The sequence below is a fragment of the Delphinapterus leucas genome, chromosome 5, assembly GCF_059928025.1.
Source record: "Delphinapterus leucas isolate spDelLeu-1000000601 "Yukka" chromosome 5, BTC_Dleu_Yukka2, whole genome shotgun sequence".
NCBI lineage: Eukaryota > Metazoa > Chordata > Mammalia > Artiodactyla > Monodontidae > Delphinapterus > Delphinapterus leucas.
The window spans coordinates 73,195,817-73,218,636 of NC_143133.1; the positions used below are offsets into that span (position 1 = coordinate 73,195,817).

Sequence of the window (22,820 nt, forward strand, 5' to 3'; positions counted from 1 at the left end):
AATTTGTTTTTGTTTTCTTTTTTTTTTATCTGAGACCAATTTGAAGTCCCTAGCAATCGTCCCTATGAGAAAACCAGATTCTTCACATAATATTAATGTAAACACTGCTGTATATATTTTTCAACTTCGCTTTAGAGTAAATAAAGCCTATATGAATAGACACAGATTAAAAGAGCACTGGCTGACAGTTTGGGCTCTAAAGAAAGAACTAGGTAGACTTTAAAAAAATATGATTCATATAATTTACCTGACGTTTCTTATTTCCAGTTTACATCTTATAAGCATGTATGATGTATCATGTTTTGAGACATATGTGCCTTACTGATGAACTGAGAGGAAATTATCAAAAATCATTAAGGCTTAAAAGGTAAACTCTTTTCTCCCCTAAAAGTGAGCGAGAGGGCCTATCCAACAGCATCAGTCAATGTGTCAGCTGTCAGCACCCTGATCCTGGCTGGGTTAAGGCACGAGAGCTGCAGGGTGGCTTTTTTGCAGTTTGGAGTGAAAAAGAGCAGGAAGTAGATTGCCTCCTTGGGTGTGTGGTTTGGGGTGGAACTCTTATTCTGCCTTGATACAATGCTCTTGTGACTTAGGAACCATTTTTTTCTCCTTCTCCTCTTATGTGGGGGTGGAAGAGACACCCGAGGGGACTTTTATAGAGATGTGTAGTCCACCAATGTCACGCCAGGAAGTGCCAGGGAAAATAACAAAATCTCCATTTCTGTTTGTCCTTAATCGCTGCTTCCTTTCCCACTGGTTTATCTTGCCTGAAATCTGTCCAGAACTTTTTCTACCTAACTTTCAAATTCTAAACGTTTGTGGCTTGTCAACAAAGATACATTTCATAGCAAAGGTGAATCAGCACCATCCCCAGCCAAGAGGGTCGTTAGAGGTCATAGGTACACTGTCGCCTGAGCTGGAAAATTCAATAGACTGAAGACTTAATATCCTTAAGAACAGGCTTCAGGAGGGAGATTAAGAGGTATAAACTTCCAGCTACAAAATGAAGGAGTCAGGGGGTGAAATAATATAGTCAATAATAATGTGTAGTATCTTCATATGGTGACATATCATAACTGGATTATCGTGGTGAACATCTTGTAATGTCTAGAAATATCAAGTCACTATGCAGTGTACCAGGAACTAACATGGTGCTGTAGGTCAATCATACTTCAACAAACAAACGAATTCAGAGAAAAAGAGATCAGATTTATGGTTACCAGAGTGGGGGGAAGGGGGGGTGGGTCAAGGTGGTCAAAAGATACAAATTTCCAGTTATAGGATAAATACGCACTAGGGATGTAATGTACAACATGATTAATAAAGTCAACACTGCCATACGTTATATATTAAAGAGAGTAAATCCTAAGAATTCTCATCACAAGGAAAACAATTTTTTCCTTTATTTTATATCTACATGAGATGATGAATGTTCACTAAACTTACTGTGGTAATCATTTCATGATGTATGTATGTCAAATTATAATGCTGTATACTTTATACAGTACTGTATGTCAATTATATCTCAATAAAACTGGATGATAAAAAAGCACACACACAAAAGAACAGCCTTTGGGATATAGCCTATTTAGAAGTAGAAAAAAATTTGTATGAGATAACCTATCAGAACAATGGGGTCCCTGGTGGCTACTGTCCCACTAAGTTCCCTTTAAATGCACACTGCCTTTATAGAAAATGGTTATCTGATGTAGTCAGAATAATCCATATACTCCACTTTGGAAAGGTGCTATAAACATGTCATCTGGCATGCTGCACTGACAATTTCACATTTTCCTTCTACTGAAAGGTCAAGACATGACTCTAAAGCATCTCTTGAAAAGTTGCATGAGTCACATGCGCTATTCAAACAATAGTAATGGGACCTCATAATATTAAAAAGAATGTATCCTTGTAGTCAAATGGCAGTGTGTCTCGCATTGGTACTTTACCCTTGACAAACACGAATCATGGTAGCCAGAAACTTTTTGGGTTGAAAGGGAGCCTTGAGAGATGGGCCTTAGATGAAATAGCCTTTATTACTTTATAAAATAGATCATTCTTCCTTTGGATACCTCTAATCTCCTAGGGAGGGAAAGTCCATATATTGACCAAAAATTTGCCTCCCTGGAACTCACCCACCCCCTCATGGGTGCCATTTAGAATATGTCTAATTCCTTAAATCCCTCAATTATATGAAGACAGCCCCCAAGCCCTCCCCTAGGTTCAGTAGCCTTAGGTGCATCTGACATTCCTTCAGGTTTCCTTCAGACTCCAAAAGGCTGACCACACTCTCCTGCAAGCTCCCAACTTAACAGTGTCCTCCCTACAATGTATGGATAGCAACCAGGACAGAATGAAGCGGGAATTAACCAACTGCTCCCACAGCCAAAGACTGCATCTACTTTCTTGGTGGCAATACACGCCCCGGCTGTTGCTGCAGTCCTGTCGGGGCTGAGCACAGGACACGGCCCTGAGGCCTGAAGGAATCTATTAGCAATTCTTGGCCACAGATGGAAAAAAAAATGAAGGGTAATAAAGTAGAGAAGTAAATACTTTTAAAAGCAAAAGCAAAAGCAAAAAAAAAAAACAGTTTAGAATATGCAAAGATATTTAGTGGCATTAGTTAGATTGATATAAACAGCATAAAGTCCTTAATGGCTAAACAGTTCCAGTATTAGAATTCTCAGTGTATAATCTGATCTGAAGAACGGATGGTATTTGGGGAATTTGGAGCTCTCCCATTTGTCTGCAAGCATTCCTTTATTTTGACAACTCTTGTCGTCCTAAAATATCCTGACATATGTAACACAAAAGAAATGGAAATCATTGAAAGAAATGGTAAATCCGAGATAATTTTTCCTATGCAGAGCATAAACATTGATGACCTTTCACTGAAATTCACTAATAAATGAAAAAATTAAAATAGTGTCAGGCCAAGGGCAGCTGACGGAGGGGTGGGCGATGGGATGAACTAGAAATCCTGAAGCTCCAGATGCTCTTTGAGAAGGAAAGTGTGTGAGGAGCCTTATTAGTCAGGCACCTTGGACCATTAGCTCTCCCCTTATCTGTCAGAAAGCCTTGCTTCTGGAAAATTCCTACTTAGCCTATGACAAACAGTGTCAGAAAAAATCCACTGAAGACATTCCTAAATAACAGATACTCTTATCCTATCAGCACTATGTGGTCCATGTTGCAGCCTAAGGCAAAAGGAAATGTGAGTACTGATATACATGTTTTTGTGTATTTTTTTAATGGTTAATTTTTTCCCATATCATTAAGACAGTTGAAAAGATGTGGGAAACATGAAAAATATGTATATTAAATGTACAACGTTATTTTAAGTTTAAATATTTTACTTATATTAAAACCAAAATTTTTTCTCCATAGTTTCATTTTCCTGTCTTTAAAGGAAGCAAACCCATCAATACTATTTTCAAAATCTACCTCTTTCCCTGTCTGATTTTCAGTTGAGGAAATTGCCATGTTTTTTGTTTTTTTTTTTTTTACGCGGTCCTCTCACTGCCATGGCCTCTCCCGTTGCGGAGCACAGGCTCTGGACGCGCAGGCTCAGCGGCCATGGCTCACGGGCCCAGCCGCTCCGCGGCATGTGGGATCTTCCCGGACCGGGGCACGAACCCGTGTCCCCTGCATCGGCAGGAGGACTCTCAACCACTGCGCCACCAGAGAAGCCCGAAATTGCCATGCTTGACGAAGTGATAATCTTATATAACCTTTAGATAACTTGAGCTACCAATCCTTGTCTTTATTTAAATTCTGATCACCATGGATTTTTTTGCATTAATTTTGGTTTTTAAAAATAATACATTAAAATATTATCTATAGGGATTACTAAGTTTTTTTTGGTGCCCCCTTAAAATCTGCACCCTAAGGTGAACGCCGCATTTGCCCCACCTACTCATGGCCCTGTCACTGTTATTTTTAGAGACTCAGGTAGAGAGAGTAGGGTGTTGAGGCTGTGGTTAGGACCCACATCAGCTTCCAACACCTCCTGTGGGCCTCAATCTTTTCCTTGCACCGGCCCTGGTTCCCAGCCAGGTGCAAAGGCAAAAGTGGAGAATTACAACCTTGTCACAGGTGTGCCACTAAATTTTAACCAAGGTCTAAATTGACTGCTCTGATTGTTATACTTGATAGAGGCACCAGGTGAGCCATTTGCTGAAGGGCTCACGAGGCAAGAGGAAGAACTGGCTTCAAATGAGAGGAAGAAAGTGTAACCTACAGCCAGGTCCCCAAAATGATCACAAAACTATTGGATCCTGAAAGAGCTTTGTTCTGTGAGTGCATAAGAGAGCCCAGTCAAGTGATAGAAACCATCCTCTAGAGCAAGGACACTCTGTGGCTATACAAACAGCATGAGACTCTGCCCTACTGTAGTCAGTGTGCTTCATAATTTTTGCTGACTTATTTAATGTTCCAATCTTTGAATCCCTTCAACCAACCTTAATGTTTTACAGTGTGTCTCAAACACGTAAAGACTTAGAATCCCTTAGTCTTTCCCTTCAAGAAACTATGCTTGTGGGGTTGGGGGGGAGGGATAAACTAGGAGGTTGGGATTAACATATACACACTGCTATATATAAAATAAATAATCAACAAGGATCTACTGTATAGCACAGGGAACTATATTTAATATTTTCTAATAACCTATAAGGGAAGAGAATCTGAAGAAGAATATATATATTACTGAATCGCTGTGCTGTACACCTGAAACCAACACGATATTGTAAATCAACTATCCTTCAATTAAAATTTTTTTTTAAATCCAAGATGAATTAGCCATTCAAACAAAACTGAGCTTAAGGTTTTCCTGTTGTTGATGATACTTTAAAATCTGGATGAAGCTGCGCAGGGCAGAAAGGCTGCAGAGTTGGTTTGAAACTGGTCACTAAAGCCACACCTCAGTTCAGAGATCACAGTCACAGTCAGAAACACCATCTGGGACCATGAAGACCAGAAATACACCCACAGAGGAATAGGGTGGACTAGTGCCAATAAATTCTTCACACCAGTGGCCTCGTCTCTCTTTCTAAAATGATTATCTAGCAGGCATGTTTGTCTAACCACTGCCATAGCTCTGGCTTCAACTCTTAAATTAGATTATTGGGGGAAAGTAATTGCCAAAGTTAGGGCAAACTCTATCTTCCTCTATTAAACAAAGTAAATTTACAGTTACATTTTAAATTATAGATAAATTATGTGAGACTGGGAGATATCAAAGGCCATCAGTTTTTTTATAAATACCAACTGGTGGTGCAGTGGTTGAGAGTCCGCCTGCCGATGCAGGAGACGCTGGTTCGTGCCCCGGTCCGGGAAGATCCCACATGCCGCGGAGCGGCTGGGCCCGTGAGCCATGGCCGCTGAGCCTGCGCGTCCAGAGCCTGTGCTCCACAACGGGAGAGGCCACAACAGTGAGAGGCCCGCGTACCGCAAAAAAAAAAAAAAAAAAAAAAAACCAACTGTGAACTAAGGTGTATAAGAGGATGAAGAAATGCTCTGTGGGCTATTCCTTAGCTTATAGACACCTATGTAATAGGGAGAAATTTGTGCTTTAGTGACCTGAATAAAAATAGTCACACATGGGATAAAAACTGCCTTTGAACCAAGAGCCTAGGTTGGAAGTGGAGGCTGGGAAGGCAGGGGCGCCATATGCATTGCAGAGGACAGACAGAGGGAACAGAGGGAGGGCAGGTGCGTACGAGCTGCTGCAAAGGTCAAGGTGAGCTCTGCTCCTACTTAATCTCTAAATCAGTGTTCTCAGAGAGAGTAAGCAATTCATTAACGCGGTCTGTGAATGACACTGGTCTGCATAGTGTTGCCAGCACTAGAAAAGACAGAAACAATATATATAAATGGTCTTTAAAGAAGTTGAAATATGGTCAGGAAATGAAAGAACTGAACTAAAAGGAGACAATGTAATATATCTGGAGTCAATAACTGAGAACATAGATGTTCAGGAAGTGGGAAAAACAAGGGAAGTGTTAAGTGAGAAGAGTCCCGGGTGGCAAGCCAATTAGATGCAAGTTTTAGAAGTTAGTGATGGACTTTCCCAAGCCCGAGGAGATTTGCCTCTCTTGACAGATTTTACTGTCTTTCCCCTGGGGTGTCATGGCACCACCTTTAAAACTTGGGTTTGTTTGTAACAACTCTGGCCCAGAAGAGATATCCTTCCAGTTCCTGGTCTACCAACACGGTGAAATGGAGCAGACCCCCCGCCAATAACAAAAATGAAAGTAGAGTATTTTGCATTGACCAAGGGCTCTGTTCATGCAGCTAGTTGCCATAGGGTCCTGGGCAGTACTGATGTCAGAGGAGAAACATGGTAAAGAAGCAGGCTGGCCTTCTTCCACTCAAGGCTGAAACACATACTCGGGAAACGCTTATGGTCTTTTTAAACGGATAACCAAGCTTTAAGGAAGGAAGGACAAGGTGGAGGAAGGTATTTGAATTCTCAACATTTTTCTACTGTTTCAATTCTAAAGGTGTTCACGTATCATCTATTACCTGCCTGACATGTGTCTGCATTTCTGTGGGAGTTCCCATAGCAATTCAACTTCATCCTCAATGAGTTTAAGTCTATTATGAAAATGGAGCTTACATATAGAAAAAAAAAAAGAAAGTTAAAACACTGCAAGAGAATCCACAATGAGTATGGTCCTCCAAAATAGAAGCCAGGGATGCAAGCATGGAGGGAAAGGAGCAAGAGAGCAGCGTAGTCTGGCCCAGAAGAGTCAAGGAAAATTCATGGAACAGATGGTCCTCAGGGAGGATCATGAAAGATAAATGGGATTTGGGCAAGTGGGAAGAAATCCAGGTGGGAGGAAGAACCTGAGCAAATTCCTCAATCAAGGAAGAGGAATCCACTCGCTGATGTCTGATGTTCCAACATGATGATCTGTATTTGAGATTTTAAAATTATTTAGAAGTCACAGGATTTTGAGTTGGGTAATGATGTTAGATTCTCACCAAGTGCAAGAAGCCTCTTTACAACATCCCAGACAGAGGACCTATCAGCTTCTGTTTGAAACACCTCCAGTGATGGGGAGCTCATCAGTTTGCCAACTGAATGCTTCCCTCTTGTTAGTATGACCTTTGGCTCTTGTTACGCCTTTCGGTGTAACATAGATCACATTCATTCCCTCTAACCATGACAGCCCCCCAAATTAAAGACAGCATTGTGGTTTCTCTCTTGTCTTTTTGTCTCTGGTTCTTCCAGTTGTCTTCCTGGGTAGTCCAGGTAGTGGTCAAGTGTCCACCCAGGATGCCCTCTAGTTTGTTAAGGTCCCTTTGAAAACATGGCTCCTGGAACTGAAAACTTGTGGTTTGGGCTCAGGGTTCAGCGGAATAATCACTTCCTCAACCAGGATATTACTTGTCTGTCAGAGCAACCTAAAATGACATTTACTGATTTGCTTTTGTAGCTAAATTACACTATTGACTAAAAAAATTCAGTAGGTCTTTAGAATATAAAACACTTAACTATTGTACTTTGAACATAGGAATAAATAATGGTAGTGGTGAAGGCTGCCAATTCTAACTCTCCTTGCTGGATTCTGCACAATATTTCAGCCTCTAAGTGGAGAAGGAATTTCTCTATAAGTAGTGGGAGGGGTCTATGTGAAGGAATGTCCCCCCAAAAGATATACCCATATCCTAACCCCCAGAACTTGTGAATGTGACTTTGTTAGAAAAAGTCTTTGATGATGTAATTAAGTTAAAGATCTTGAAATGAGATCATCCTGGATTATCTGATTTATCCTAAATCCAATGACAAGTATCTTTTTAGGAGACAGAAGAAAAGACACAGATACAGAGGAGAGGGTGATGTGAAGACAGAGATAGAGACTGAAGGGATGCAGCCACAAGCCTGGAACACCTGGAGGCACCAGAAGCTGGAAGAGGCAAAGAAGGATTCTTTCCTGGAGCTTCCAGAGGAAGCAAGGCTCTGCCAACACCTTGATTTCAAACTTCTGGTCTCCAGAACTGTGAGAAAATAAATCTGTGCTGTTTTAAGATGCCAAGTTTAATTCGTTACAGCAGCAATATGAAATGAATACAGGGTCTCTGTATTTCCAGGGGTATTCCCCAGGAATGGGGTACATATTCCGCAGGATCCTCTCCAACGCTTGTCTACACGGTTTAGGGTTTAGGGACAATATGCTGAGTGGCAGCCACTTAGATAGCTACATACTTAGGGATAGCAGTTCTGCCCTGGCATAAAAACCTAATAATTTTCTTTTAATCCATTGCTAAGTTAGAACACAGATGTCTTCAGTGATGACTGTTAAACCAAATTTGCTAGGGCCCCAAAGGGGGAAAAAGACTACAGGTAGAATAGCTGAGTTTGTATGTGTGCTGTGGAAGACATAATACAAGCATAATGATAATAATTAATGAGGCGTTTGAAAACACCAAATGACTCATGTATTAACATGAGTATGCAGAAGCCTAAGCGCTCAGCGCACCATTCAAACAGGCCATGCGACTGACCGAAGGAGTCATGAGCAAGTTATGTAAATCATCTCAACAAATAGCAAGGACATATTTAGTCCTCACCATCATATGTGTGCTGTTGTCATGCTCTGTGCCAAGAGGCTACTAAAGAAAATTCTTGGACAGCTTCTACTCTGCTGTTGGTGAAGTCTTTTATGTCCTTGTGACGAATGCATCAAACACAAGAAGCGACTAAGAGTCATTGGAAAATAATGGTGGAATTTAAGTCCACACATTTCAAGTCACATACTAGTGATACTAAAAAAAAAAAAAAAGTCTCTGGTTAAATGGGACAGGACCTAACAGTGGTTCAATCTACCATGTCAAGGAGCATGGCCCCCTGGAACAGGGGGGAGAAGTTCTTCTAGAAAGGCAGACACAGAAGGGCAGGGGTGAAGAGAACAGGAATAGAGCGATAAGCACAGAAACCGCAAATCTCAAATTTGGAGGTCATCTTGTCTACCTTCTACCTGAATCCCAGGAATCCCTTCTCCCCTCTCCTTTTAGAATATAATATAAAATAAAACATAATGATTATTACTATTTAATGAGCAGCTCACTAAGTGCAAGATACTATGCTGGGTACTTTTCATGCATTTTCTCATTTAATCTTTAGAATGATCCTATGAGATCAGTGACTATAGTCTTTATTTTACAGATGAATGGTATATGCTGCTAAAGAAACACAGATCTACTCTGGCACTCATTCATTCAGCAAACATGTACCAGGTGCTAAATATACCAAAAAACAGTCACCTTCAGTGACAGGGAACTCAGTGCCCTAAAAGGCAAACCACTGGATTTTTGGACAACTCGAATTTTTAGAAAGTTCTTCCTTATATTGATCTGAAATATATCTGTGGGTAACTAAGCAACAGGTCACTGTGGTGTCCTCATGTCCCCTCGAACAAAATAAGAGGGAAAGATGGATGGGGACAACCAACATTTTCTGTTTTTGATTTCGGCTCAGTGCAGTCTTTGCGCTTTGCAATTTGTATGGCTTTCAGGTAAACCTTTATTCTTTGGAGATAATAGATGGTTAAATCCTATTAACCCAGAAAGAGTGATGTAGTCTTCCTTCCAAACGGTTTTGAAAAGCCCCTGATACTTTGGAGGCCCTGTCAGAGGACAATAAATTTGCCACCCACATAAAAGTGAGTCTATGTGTTGCCAGCACAGAAATATCAAGAATGGTTATGTACCCCCAGGGAGTCCACGGATACTGAGACAATGAGGAGGACACATTTTAGAGCATCTCTCATATGTCCCCTCTTGGTAGCATCTTACGAAAACGGTCTTTTAAGCAGTCAGAATCCTAGCAGACCCTATTTCTCCACTTTAAGTGAGGAATTCAAATCTAAAAAGGAGACACTGCAAGCCAGGAAGCCAGGAGTCACTGCTCCAGGAAAACCCACTGTTTGTTTACATCGCAGAATCCTACTGCCCACAGTTCTGCAAAGGTTCAGGCATTTCAACTGGCAGTTCCCCTCTCCTGGAAGTCCAAGATAAACAAGATAATCTTTGTTAATCAGGTTCTCCTTTCAAGCCTTTGGGGGCCTTTTGGGAAGTCTGTTTTGCTCAGAGAATCTTTGGTTCTCAAGTTACTATTGTTTCCATCATTATCATATCCAAACTGTAGCATGACCTTAGAAGTCTAGCTGTATCCAATATAATAATAGTTTCCTATAATAATATATGATTTAACATTTATTGAGTGCTTACTATATACCAGGCACTTTATATAAAACCATTTCAGTTATTCCTCGTGACAGCACTGGGTTTGGTAAGTATTCTGTTTTCCAGATGATGAAACTGAGACAAAGAGATATTAAATTGCTTCTTTAGTTTAGTAATTACATGGCGGGACTGGTTCTCTAACCCAGATCTGACTGATTTTACCCATGGTGCCTTCCTTTCAAGAAAATGATACTAGTAATAGCTGACATTGTGCCTGGGACGATTCTAAGCACTTTGTACCTTTCAACTCATTTCAAACTTCACAATAAGCCTATTTTACAGCTGAGGTAAAGTGAGGTTAAATAACCCATCCCAGGTCACAAGGCTAGTAGGCGGTGGAGCTGGGTTTTGAACCAAGGGAGTCTGGTGGCTGAGACCGGGCCACTCTTCTAAAGCAGTAGCACCATTCCACCTAGAATTCAATAAATAAGACTAATATTTCCTAGGGAGGCATTGCCCACTCCCCTGCAGTCAACCTGACCTACCTACCTAGGTGTGCAGCCCATCCAGCTTCTGTTATGGGGCCCAGGGGCGTGTGAAGCACACCGTGTTAGCATCCCTTTTGCGGGGAAAAGGTAAACAAGGAAACTGTTGGAAAGGGAGGTTGAGGTGCTTCTCCAGGTTCCCCTAAGCAAGCTAGCAGTCGGATCAAGGTTTTGAACCCTTGGTCTCAACCCACTAAGCCGTTACCTTGCTCTTGAATGGTGAATAGGTGCCTTATCTTTTCAGGATGGGGTGACACCTGGAGAAGGTCCCAGGGCCCTGGGAACATGCCTGCCCTCATGCAATGGCTGCAGGTCATCAAAGAACACACGATAGTCCATTGAGGGAATTATCATATCCAAAAGACCTACAAATCCCCCTTCTTCAGTCCAGGGCAGGCTCCTCCTCCCAGCGACTTGGCCCTGCAGCTCACCAGGCTGTGGCCAAGGGTGTTTATCTGCAAGCCTGGAGGAGACCAAGCACCAATCTGCCCTGCAGATAGCACAATTGAAGGCAGCGAGGGCTGCCTGCCAAGTCAGATTACAGCAAATGACAGCAGGACTTTTCCCCCAAAGGCCTGCGAAGGACCACATTTTGTGGGACTGTTGTGGGATGAGAGCCTTGAGGAGGGAGAAGGCAGGAGTAACAGCGGCGGACAGCAGCTCCTAAACCCTGCCTGGGAGGTCAGTGGAGACCAATCTGCCTGGCCTGTTTAATGACACAGTTTAAGCATTTCCCTGCCTCCTGCCTGTTTCCTTTCTCTGCACTGTGCACATTGGTGTTAATTACTTACAATTAATAACCATAACAAGAGCTATCAGGGCCCCTAACAACTGCAATCACATTAGACCTTTTATCTCGGTAAGGCCAGAATACCTCTTCCAAGCAACCCAGACAAACACCTTAAAGAAGGATGTATATAGATGCTCTCTATATGTTACCTCACGTACTTCTCAGGACCACTTTATATTGTAGGGATTATTAGCTCTTGTTTTACTGATGAAGAAACTGAGGCTCAGAGAAGTAATATAAGGAAGATGTGAATGAAAGAGACTATACATTTTGCAGTCAAGCCTTTTTGCCACTTAACCAAGGGATGGAGTTACTACAGGAAGGGAACCACTGTGGGTCTTTTCATCCCTTTGGACAAAACTCATGTATACATTATCCAAGACACCAACTGCATTCTGGATCACTGTGAATTCCAGTCTCTGTAATTTTTTCCCTTTCTTATATCTGGGGGTGTAGGGACTTCCCTGGTGGTGCAGTGGTTAGGAATCCGCCTGCCAATGCAGGGGACACGGGTTCGAGCCCTGGCCTGGGAGGATCCCACATGCCACGGAGCAACTAAGCCCGTGTGCCACAACTACTGAGCCCACGTGCCACAACTACTGAAGCCAGTGCGCCTAGAGCCCGTGCTCTGCAACAAGAGAAGAAACCGCAAAGAGAAGCCCACACACTGCAAGGAAGAGTAGTCCCCGCTTGCCGCAACTAGAGAAAGCCCGCACACAGCAACGAAGACCCAACACAGCCAAAAATAAATAAGTAAATAAATAAATGTATATCTGTGGGCGTAGTGTCCTTAGCTTTTTTCCTTTAATAGCCAGGGGCTCTGACATATAGTGATGTCATTATATGGTTTAACCATACATGAACTACTATGCAAAGAACTAACAAACCATGGCCAACAGAGGAAAGGCAATCTTGTCGAGAGGTTTGTGACTTTAAAGACACAATTTTATCCGGAAGATTCAGGATCTAAGGGATCTTTTTCTCTCTTCTGCTGACAAAACTCGGAATCAAGTGAGCACACTGGTGAGGGACAAGCAGCCGTTACCACCCCAGCACAAGGCTCAGGGGAAAAGGACAGACTCGAAGGTCACTTGAAGAGCTATATAAGCCTCTGAGGAGTAAGAGAAACTGGCAACAAGCACGGAGCTGAGTCTCGGGGGAGAAGCAACTGTCTGAGACAACAGCGTTCTCAGCTTGTTTCAATCTATACTTCTGGAGAACTGCCATGCACTTTGAATTTCTGCGTGGAGGAATATAAGTAGTCATAGGAATATGAATATTCCTAACATGTTATTCCCTTGCTAACTGAAATCTCAGAAAAGTAGCCCATGAAGGAATGCAGAATGAAGTGTCTCCCTCACAGGTTGAGTTTTCTCCCCCCTTTTTCCAGCTCTTCCCAGCAGGGAACTGGGTTTGGTGATGGCTTCTTTCCCCCTAACAACAGAACTGAGTGCAGAGTGTGGCTATTGGGCTGTTAAGAACAGAAGTAGCAACAGGCTGTGTGGTCAGGATTAGGAAAGCAAAAATGGATCCTAGAGGTAAAATTACTTAAAAAAGAAAGGTCCTGGCAGAACAATCTCCTTGGTATATTTGCTAAGGAAAGAAAGAGAGAAAAAAATGGAAGAGTTCCAAAAAATTACAAATCAGACCTGAATTTATATTCTTGTAAACACTGAGGAAATCATCTTTACTTTAACCAAAGGTCAGCAGGCAGGCGCTCAGGGTCTGAATGTAAACAATTCTAATCCAGACTGCAAAGTGGTTTTAAAAAGAACAAAGAACAAAGAAAAGAGTAGACTTTTTTAGAGAAGAAAGAGGGAAGAACACTGGAGTGCAGGGCTGCTGAGTAAGGGCAACAGAGCTTACCTGTTGGCAGAACAGACTTTCAGGAGAAAAAAAATTGAGGTCATCTCACAGGTTTAGATGGAAATTGCCTCTGGTGAACGCAGAAGGTAAGACAAAATAAGGCAACTCTGAATTCAGCCCCCTCCCAACACGGGCTGAACAGGTCTGCATCTTTGAGTTAAGTTTCAAAAAAAGTCCCCACTCCACTTCAGAGTTTAAAAAAATAATAATTAGTTCAACTTCCCAGACAAGCAGAGGCAGGATTAATGATTAAGAGAAACAAAAAGGATTAAATATCTGGACTGAGAGAAAGTTCCGGTGTCACCAAAATGTCAACGGCATCTCTTTTCCTTTCAAAAAGGGCTTCTCCCGCTGGGTCAAACACCCAGGGCTAAACCATTCAGTTTATATTTTTCATTCAAATTCTTCCTTCAGATCCGTCAGGGGCCAGTGGTCTAAATGCCCGGAGAGAAAAATGGAGGGTTTCAGCTCACCTTTTCGAGTGCTGCCTGGGGCTCTCAAAGCAGCAACAACCCTGCAGCTCTCTCGCCTTGTGGGTTAATCCAGCAGCTCCTTGGGCCACCTGAGCAGGACCGGCCTCCACCGGTCATATAGGTGCCTTGAGGAAGGAGGAAGGCACTGGTCGGTGGAGACCAGGAAATGCGTGACATCACGGGAGCCTCGACAGATAAAACATTGCTGGGACTTTAGCTATTGAAACAGTCAGGTAGGTCCCACCCACCTGTCATTTACCTGAATACCTGCAAGCAGGTAGGTGGCGTCTCTGCGTGGACAAATGAATCAGAGCAATTTGCCCAATGAAATTTACTTTCTTTCCTGAGCACAGCGCTTGTCCAGCTCCGTGGACAGATCTGAATTTATACGCCTGGTTGCTTCCTCAGTCCCCTCCTCCCACCCCCCCAATAGTTGCCTACAAAAGAGTTAAAAAGAAAGTTTATTTACTTTTTTTCATTTTCAAAACTTTATTTTTAAAAATTGAAGTATAGCTGATTTACAATATTATATTAGTTTCAGGTGTACGACCTGCATATTGAATCAGGTGTAGTGATTCAATATTTTTATAGATTATATTCCATTTAAAGTTATTACAAAATAAGGGCTATACTTCCCTGTGCTGTACAATATGTCTTTTTTGCTTATTTATTTTTTACATAGTATTAGTTTGTACCTCTTAATCCCCTACCCCTATCTTGCCTCTCCCCACTTCCCTCTCCCCACCAGTAGCCACTAGTTTGTTCTCTATGAGTCTGTTTCTGTTTTGTTATGTATATACAGAAACAGACTGCTTTATCTTTTAGATTCCACATATAAGTGATAACATAGGATCTTTAAACACAAAACAGACAGTCATTTAATGAGCATAAAAGGGAAGTGTGTGAAGATTGACTGCTTGGAATATATCAGATTTATCCCCAAATTGCCTTTCTTAATGGCATCCATTTGGATCCCAAGTGCTTCTCTGTTCCAATAAAATAAATGAGAGGTGACATTTTAAATTCATTTAAAAAAAAAATCTAAATATGATGATTGTTAGCAGTTTCAGAGTCAAGTTTTTAAACACTTGACTTTCAAACTCTCCCCCTCCCAGCATTTCATCCCATATTCAGGTGTTTGTAAAACTTCCATCACTCCTACCTCCCTGACCTGGCAGAGTCACATGGAGGTTACAGTTCACCGCTGGCCTGCAATTAGGAGCAATTTAAATGATTCAGATTCGAATGATGGTACAGTAATAAGGTGGCTTTGTCAGCTGGTTAGAGCCCGGAAGGAGCAGTTAGGATTATTTCTGTCCCAAGTGTGGTGTGTGTGACCCTGGGCAAGTCACTGTGTTGCTTCAGCTTTTCAAGTAGGAAAAGATTGGAACACTACAACTCATCTGGTGTCACAGCGACCGCTGTGAGCTATCGCGACTGACTGTTAAACCCTTTCATCTTTCAGATGAAAGGCATCTTTCAGAGGACTGTAAACAGCTTCCATCATTGTATTTAAATGTCGTGTATTTCTGTGGCCCCCGTCCAGTATCTCTGGACAATTTATCTACTCTCTGGAATGTACTACCTGGGGAAATCGTGGGTTCTCCCTCCCGGGAGGATGGCCTGCTTACCCAGAGATACACTATTTTTTTCCCTTGAAGAAAAAAAAAAAAAGTTGAAATTCCGGCTTTTCCCCCCTACTCTAGCTCCCTTTTCTCTTGATACTGGAAACGCTTTGGTTCCATAGTTCTAACACTGTCCTTCTTCAGAGGTTTTTGGATTGGTTTGTTGGTGTTTTGGCTGGGGGGAGGGGTGGAGGAAGAAGGATAAGTGGGAGGGGGAGGGGAGGGGAGGGGAAGGGGGAGGGGAGGGGGAGGGGAGGGGAAGGGGGAGGGGAGGGGGAGGGGAGGGGAGGGGGAGGGGAGGGGAGAGGGGGAGGGGAGGGGGGAGGGGAGGGGGAGGGGAGGGGAGGGGAGGGGAGGGGAGGGGAGGAGGAGGGGAGGGGAGGAGGAGGGGAGGGGAGGGAGGGGAGGAGGAGGGGAGGGGAGGAGAGGGGGGGAGGGGAGGGGGGAGGGAGAGAGGAGGAAGGTGTTGATTCCATTGTCTTGGCCTCCACATTGACTGGGTGTCGCCAGTCATTTGATACCTTGTAAAACAACCAGGGAGGGAAGGAGGAGAAATTCTAGTCAAGGGCTGGGGTGCAGGGCGGGCTCTGGATACTTCACTTGCAAAAGAGCTGGCTTCTCGCCCCAGCCGTCCCAGAGTGCTCTAGACTACCTGCCCCACCTGGGAACTGGGTGCACTTTGTAGAGAACTGAAGCTTAAAAAACAAAACAAAACAAAAAAACCCATTCACGTTTTTATCCAGTAGAAACTGTGGTAGGTGTGGCTACTACTTTATTATTAACAATGACAACAAAATAAGACTAAGGCATCAAAACCTACTTGCCGGTGTTTCCGGAATAAGTACCGGCCCGACAGCAGGAGGGCCAGCCCGGCCGCCGGCCTGGTGAGTCATCAGAAGGCCTGCGTACAGTTGCCTTCCGTGCGTGTCAATCATCTTTGAAGGGCGCCAGGCCCCACCGGGGAGGGGGAGAAAATCACAGACTTAGGGAGGGTAGACGGGGAACACGGTTTCTGAGTGAAAGAATTTGCAGGAAGTGACAGCGCAGAAAGCGTTTTCTAAAGCCATCGAGGTGATGGGGCTTCGCTTGCTGTATTCAGAGACACAGCCTTCTGCTCCTGTGGTTTGATGAATAAAAATTGAGAACAGAAGTGGAACCATGAGTGGAGCTTACTCCCAGAAACGGTGTATAAAAGGAAAGGAGGGCTTCCCTGGTGGCGCAGTGGTTGAGAGTCCGCCTGCCGATGCAGGGGACGCGGGTTCGTGCCCCGGTCCGGGAAGATCCCACATGCCGCGGCGCGGCTGGGCCCGTGAGCCATGGCCGCTGAGCCTGCGCGTCCGGAGCCTGTGCTCCACAACGGGAGAGGCCACAGCAGTGAGAGGCCCGCGTACCGCCAAAAAAAAAACAAAAAAAAAAAAAGGAAAGGAAAGGAGAAAGTAGATGTATCTCACATAATAAGCCCCTCGACTTGGTACTCCTGGATTTAGAATAATCTTTAAAGATTAAAAAAATCAATATGGGCTTCATTATTCCATTAGGGCTGTTGCATTATTTATGGAAATGCTATTTCTAAAGTACTGGTGAAAAGATACACACAATAATCATAAGAAACAAACACCGAATAAGTGCTCAGCTGGTGCTACTTAGTGTTGAAAGCACTTTGTGCCACAATCCTACGTTAGGCACTATTACTATTTGCACAGACGCTGGAAAACCGAGGCCTAGAGACGCTGAGTACTCGCTGAAAGCCAGCCCAGCCAGCAAATGGCAGGGCCAGAGCAGTTTAACCCACTGGGAAAAAATGGGGAAGGGCTCTGATTTCATGCTTCCTGGACAACTTCCTGGACACTGATCAAAGTTCTTACCCATCCTCTGTTCAGAAGGAAGTGTCTTGTAGAAGTAGCCCTGGGAAGTGTAGTTTCTGGGAAGGACTGTCTCCAATTGCAAATGAATTATTAATCTGGTTTATACACTGAGTATGTAAATATAGAACATATAGACATATGGATACATTTATACATATATTTATGAGAAAACACACCAGGAAATCCATCATCCCTGGGTACATCCTCAGGGTGCATCATCCTTTTGGAGTCTGTCAAACCAACCCCAAGCAAGGAAGGCCAACTTGAGGGGCCCCTCCAGAATGATCGGTTGTAACTCTCTATGACATCATTTATGGTTATTTCTCTCTAAAACTTCAACAGTCAATCCCTTTAAAATCTGCAAATGTTATCAGAAGGGTCATAAGAGCATAGAACTACATACAACTGGATTATATGGACAACATAAAATTAAGTTCCAATACAACCACTACCAAGTTAGATGGTTTGGACCAGGCTTGGCAAATACTAGACACACGCCTCTCAGTTTCCTCCTCCCCTATCACTCTCACTGTCATTGCTAGAAGGCCGTGGTGCCCTTGAGCTCAGAGGTAACCTTGGAATCTTCAAGAGCCAAGTCCAAGCACCATAGCAATTTCTATCCTTGGTTTGAGAGTAAATGGGAGGGATAATCAGGAAAGGAAAAGATTGGTGTTGGCTGGTGTCATTAGGCAAGATTTCATGGAGAATGGAACATGAATCAAACCTTTTAGGATTTGGAGAGATAGCTGAGAAGGGCACACAAATCCAGACAGGACAGCAGGTAGAGGCAGGGATGATCCCAAATTGTGTGTGTTGGGGAGGAAGGTATGAGAAGGGGATGAGGGAAAGGACAAGACCATGAAAAGTGCACCTTGTTGGGGTAAAGAGGAGCCATCCTGTGCTTGGTTTGGATGGGTAAGGTGGGCCAGATGATAAAGAGCCTTAAGAGCTCACCCTTCACGTCTTTACATTACTGCTGGAGACTTCTCTCATGATGATTAAACCGTGAAAGGAAGAAAGACAGAAAGAGGGAGAAAGAAAGACAGGAAGGAAGAAAGGAAAAGAAAGGAAGGAGGGAGGGAGGGAAGGAAGGGAGGAAGAAAGAGAAAGAAATTCAGCATCTAGGGCATGGGTCATTTATTAAGAGCGACCGTATTTTTGGTGTTGAGCTAAACTTCTACGATATGCCATTTCGGCTACCATATGATCATCTCACTCTTTAGGAGCAAGCCTCCTTTGCCATCAACATATCCTGTAAACTTTGTTCTCTGGAGAGACAGGTGGAACACATTAGAAAGCTCTCTGAACTCAAGGCTGGGCCTGTCCTAGTTAGCCAGCCAGCTCACTTGGGCTTTTTCATTAGTCTGAATTCTTTTATGTATCTTGACAGGGAAATCTATGGGGGGAAAGGAGGTCTGTTTTCAAAGCTCTTTCCTTCTAGATCACTACAATGAAGGTTGGCATTCTCAAGGATTCTTCCCGGCAATGAACTATTGCTAAGACTGTACCTCAAGATTTGTCAGAACTACTTTAGCCCCTCTTTGCTTCCTTTTTCTTCCCCCACAGCATATTTGTAGAGTTGTCTAAGACGCCTGAATGCCACCACAAAAGTGAATATATTCCATCTGATTTTAATAAAAGGCATCTCTTTAGCTGAAAGTATCTAGCATTATGAGATGGAATTGCTGTACATATTGTGTCGTGTTGGCCTCAGTTTCTTTTTTGAGCTAGCTTAGCTCCAAATCTTTTAATGGATAATTACAAGTACTTAGCAAGGTACAAGTAGGCAGAACCCAGAGGGCAGTTACGGAAAATAATAGTGATAATCACAGATATCAGCTGATGGGATAGATGCCGTCTGGTTCTGTGTATGTGGAAGAGATTGCATTTCTCTCACAAACTCACAGCCCATGTGTTATCTGGCTTGCAGATGAGCTTCTAGGCTACTCGATGGATGTACAGTTTGGGAGCACTCTCTGGGTTGTCTGCTTTTGGAGAGAGAGGGAGTACATTGGTCACTGGAGGTGGCACACATTTTGTGATGGTTTCCTACACAGACCTGCGGCCAGCACGGCACATTCTTCTTTAGTAGAAAAAAAGACATCATTATTGCTCTCTCTGTAAATGTCACAAGGCCTATATTCCACAAATGTGAATATCTATGCTTTTATGACTCTATCCTTGCATAAACCAGGTGGGTTAGTCAATTTTGGGGCTGATGGTTGTTGCTATTTTGAAGGTTTTCGTATCTTTCTTGGTTCCATCATATATAGCTACTATAACTGACCCAATACCATGTGTCAAAGGTGTAAAATGTCTCTTCTCCTTTTGAACTTTGGCCTCATCCTGGGAGCTTCCATGTCCTTGTAGACAACCCCTCTACATCCTTGACCTTGTCAACTCTAAGGACATTTATCACTACTCCTCTTAAGGTGCCCATTTTCGGGGCCACCCCTTGGATCTTCTTATCATGCAAAAATCTTCAATTTCAAGAAAAAAATCTGAGGATGCTGCTCCCTCCTATATTCTTTTAGCCATTCAGATCTTCCACTCCCCTACCCAAATTCTACCTTCCTCTTTGAATTGATTGTGACCCCTGGTTCTTGACTCCTAGAGGCTGCCCAAGAATATTGTCCCCTATTGTTTTCACTTCAAGCCTATCTGGTCCAGATCCCACTTCCTTGCCTGCATCCCCAACTTCCTAATGGCCTGGCAGAACCAGGGTGCCAGGCTTCCCTCTTTCTATAAGCACGATGGTTGGTGCCACTATATCTGTACGCTCTGCAACGCCAGCTGCGCTAGTCAAGTCTCCTCGGCAATCCTGGCCCGTGACTCTTCCCTGCAGCCATCCCACCTTCAGTTCATTTGCCTTTCCTGGTACACTAGGCTTTTCATGACCTGGTCCCTGCCTGCCAATCATACCTCATCAACACCTCCACATCCTTTCCACCCACAGAATACCACCCACGCCCCAGCCCCCATGCCCTGGTAACACTGTGTTAGAAGGACCGCCCCCCCATACCCCCATTTCCGCAGGAGAGTGGTTTCCAAAGCAAACTCCGACCATGCTTCGCCCTTCACTCATTCTGCCCCTGCAAGTCCACCGCTGGAAAAACGGGAAAAAAAACACAGGCAAGCTTGGCTTCTCTCCTCCCCTTTCTGTCTTGGGAATGAGCCCGAGTTTTCCTCTGCAGCTCCACCTGCTGAGTCTTCCCCAGGCAGGCTTCTGTTTGAGAAGCTGCCGTGCCCAGATCTGCTCAGGCTGGGTGCTTTCAAGCTCTGTTTTCCCTTGTTCCAGGCCTCGTTCTCCAATTTAGCTATTACCATTTGAAAGGCGATATTTTGGCCTCCATAATTACTCCTTTGAATTTTTCTCCAATTATTCCAAACTTAGGAGAGTCACTGTTCGTTGGGGTCCCCTTGGATATCCCAAAAAACCTGAGTGTGGTTCCCATAACAACCAGGGTCTCTCACTGCTAGGCTCTTACCCACGCAGCACCATCTTAACAGTTCTTGTTCATTTACCATCGCCTGGATTGATGTTGTGCACTTTTATATATTCTCCTACAGAATCCTGGCAGAAACCCCATGAGCTAGCTCTGCTTAGCAGGTGAAGAAGCTGAGTCTCTGAGTGGTAAAGTAACTTGTCCAACATGCCCAGCAGGTTACAGGCAAACCTGACACTCAGGTATTTCTCCTCCTTCAGCTTGGGTAACTCCTTCTCCCTCTTCGTGTCTCAGCACAGATGCCACCTCCTTTATAGAATCTCCCCTGGCTTTGCGACATCCGCACCTGTGCTGTGCTCTCCTTACGCCCTACTCCAGCAGTTATTGTGCTGACTGTAATTTATTACAGACAATCCGCTCTCTAGACAGTCAGCTAGTGAACACGACTTTTCATAGACCTTCAGGACGTAGCCCAGTGCCTGGAAGGAACACAGCCCAGTGCCTTCAATAAATATTAGTTAAAAGAACTAAAGATGACTATAAAACAAGGGAAGGAATGAGGGAAGGGAGGGAATTCCCATTGTTAGGTTAAATTTGGAAGTATCCCTCCTTCCTTTTCCCAGGAGTCTGGGCTTGTAGACTTTGGGAAGGGAACTAACTTTATTACATTTAATTTTCACAGTAATACTACATTCTAGACATTCATTCTTCATTCATTCACTTATTCAAAGAAAATTGTTAAACACTCTTAAGGATGAGAAGAATCTCTGTTTTCAGGAACTCATAATCAATGGAGAAGCAGAGTTAAAGACAAAGGATTAAAGCACAGGTGGAAATTACCGGGTGCTTGTGCAGTTGCAGGAAAGAGGAAGGTCAGCTTGTTTCTTCTCGTGTAAAGGCTTTAAGTTGTTAAAGAGTTCTGCCCAAGTTCACCCAGCTAGTAAATGATGGCGCTGACACTGGGGTGCAGATCTGCTTACTTTAGAGCCTGTAGCTTTCCCAGGCTCCACATAGCCTCGCCTTGGCCCTTAGGCAAGAAGGGAGCTCATGGGAACAGGGACTTGCCCTGCTTCTAGATTCTGTGTGTGTCACTCCAGAGAACCTGAGGCTTCTTACGCCTTAACAATTTTCACGAATTTAGAGGTGGGTTCTCTGAGTGGGTAGAAAAACGAACAACTTCTCAAATGTGGTCTCAGAGTTTCCTGAGAAAGCTGCAAGTTCATAATAACTAGTAACACACGGTGACTCACAGATACACACACAAAACGGCCCAGTAAGGGATGGAGTGGAAAAGGCAAAAGCAAGAAGGGAATCGCGTTGCTGGTTCCTTCAGGTGTGATTAGTACAGAAGCAGCTAACTTTCTAGATAGGGATGTGTGTTCCTTCCCGCTGAACTTTTGCTTCCATCCAAGAGAGGGCATGTTCTCAAAAACGGAGATCATTGCCAAGAATCCTGTCCTTCAGTTCTCCTAAGTCAAAGAATAGAAGAAAGGATATCAGGAAAACCACTCACCGTTAATGTGGAGACAGCTCTCGGTCTGATTCTGACTACCAGAGTCTCAGCAAAGGGAAGTTCGTTTGTCGGTTCTCAGATCATGAGCAGGTGAAGATGTTCCTTCTCAGCTTGGACAATGAACCTGGATGGTTGCCTCTCTTTTCAGCCCTTCTTAGAGCTGAATTCCCCTGGGCACCTGCCACTACTCCATGATGAGGTGCCTGGAGTAAACAAGGGCGCTTCCTGGTGGTCGTGAAGCCACAGCAAGGTGGAGCATTGAACATGGATTCCGGTGATGTGGATGAAGGCATCTCCACGGCCAGTTCTGGTAACTCTGGCTCCAGGAGCTGCCAGCTCCTCCCAAGTTCAGCGTGGAAGCTGCGCTTGCAGTCGAAGTTTAGATTATCACCGAGCGATGAATACTTTCCCCTCCTACTCACCCTCGCCAGTTGTTGCCATCATAAGCCTTTCCTGGAGTCCCCCCATTACTGGGTGGCTCAACTAATCCTGCACTGGAAATGTTGACC

General features: G+C 43.8%; 1 protein-coding gene across 5 annotated transcripts in view; it reads right to left on the reverse strand.

The window, feature by feature from the left end:
* Window positions 1-22,210, reverse strand: part of LNX1 (ligand of numb-protein X 1) — a 148,282-nt gene extending 126,072 nt beyond the window's left edge. The window contains exons 1-2 of one of the 5 annotated variants that reach the window (XM_030760064.2): window positions 21,639-22,210; window positions 13,390-13,823 (exon numbers count right to left, since the gene is read on the reverse strand). Coding sequence is in view for 1 of the 5 variants with exons in the window: in XM_089911917.1 (XP_089768043.1) it covers window positions 13,390-13,433 (44 nt within the window). In the remaining 4 variants the exon portion in view is untranslated. Of the gene's footprint in view, window positions 1-13,389; window positions 15,389-21,638 lie in introns of those variants that run through there. The other 4 variants (XM_089911915.1, XM_089911917.1, XM_022564132.3 and 1 more) reach the window with 4 other exon arrangements.
* Between the last annotated feature and the right edge of the window lie 610 nt (window positions 22,211-22,820).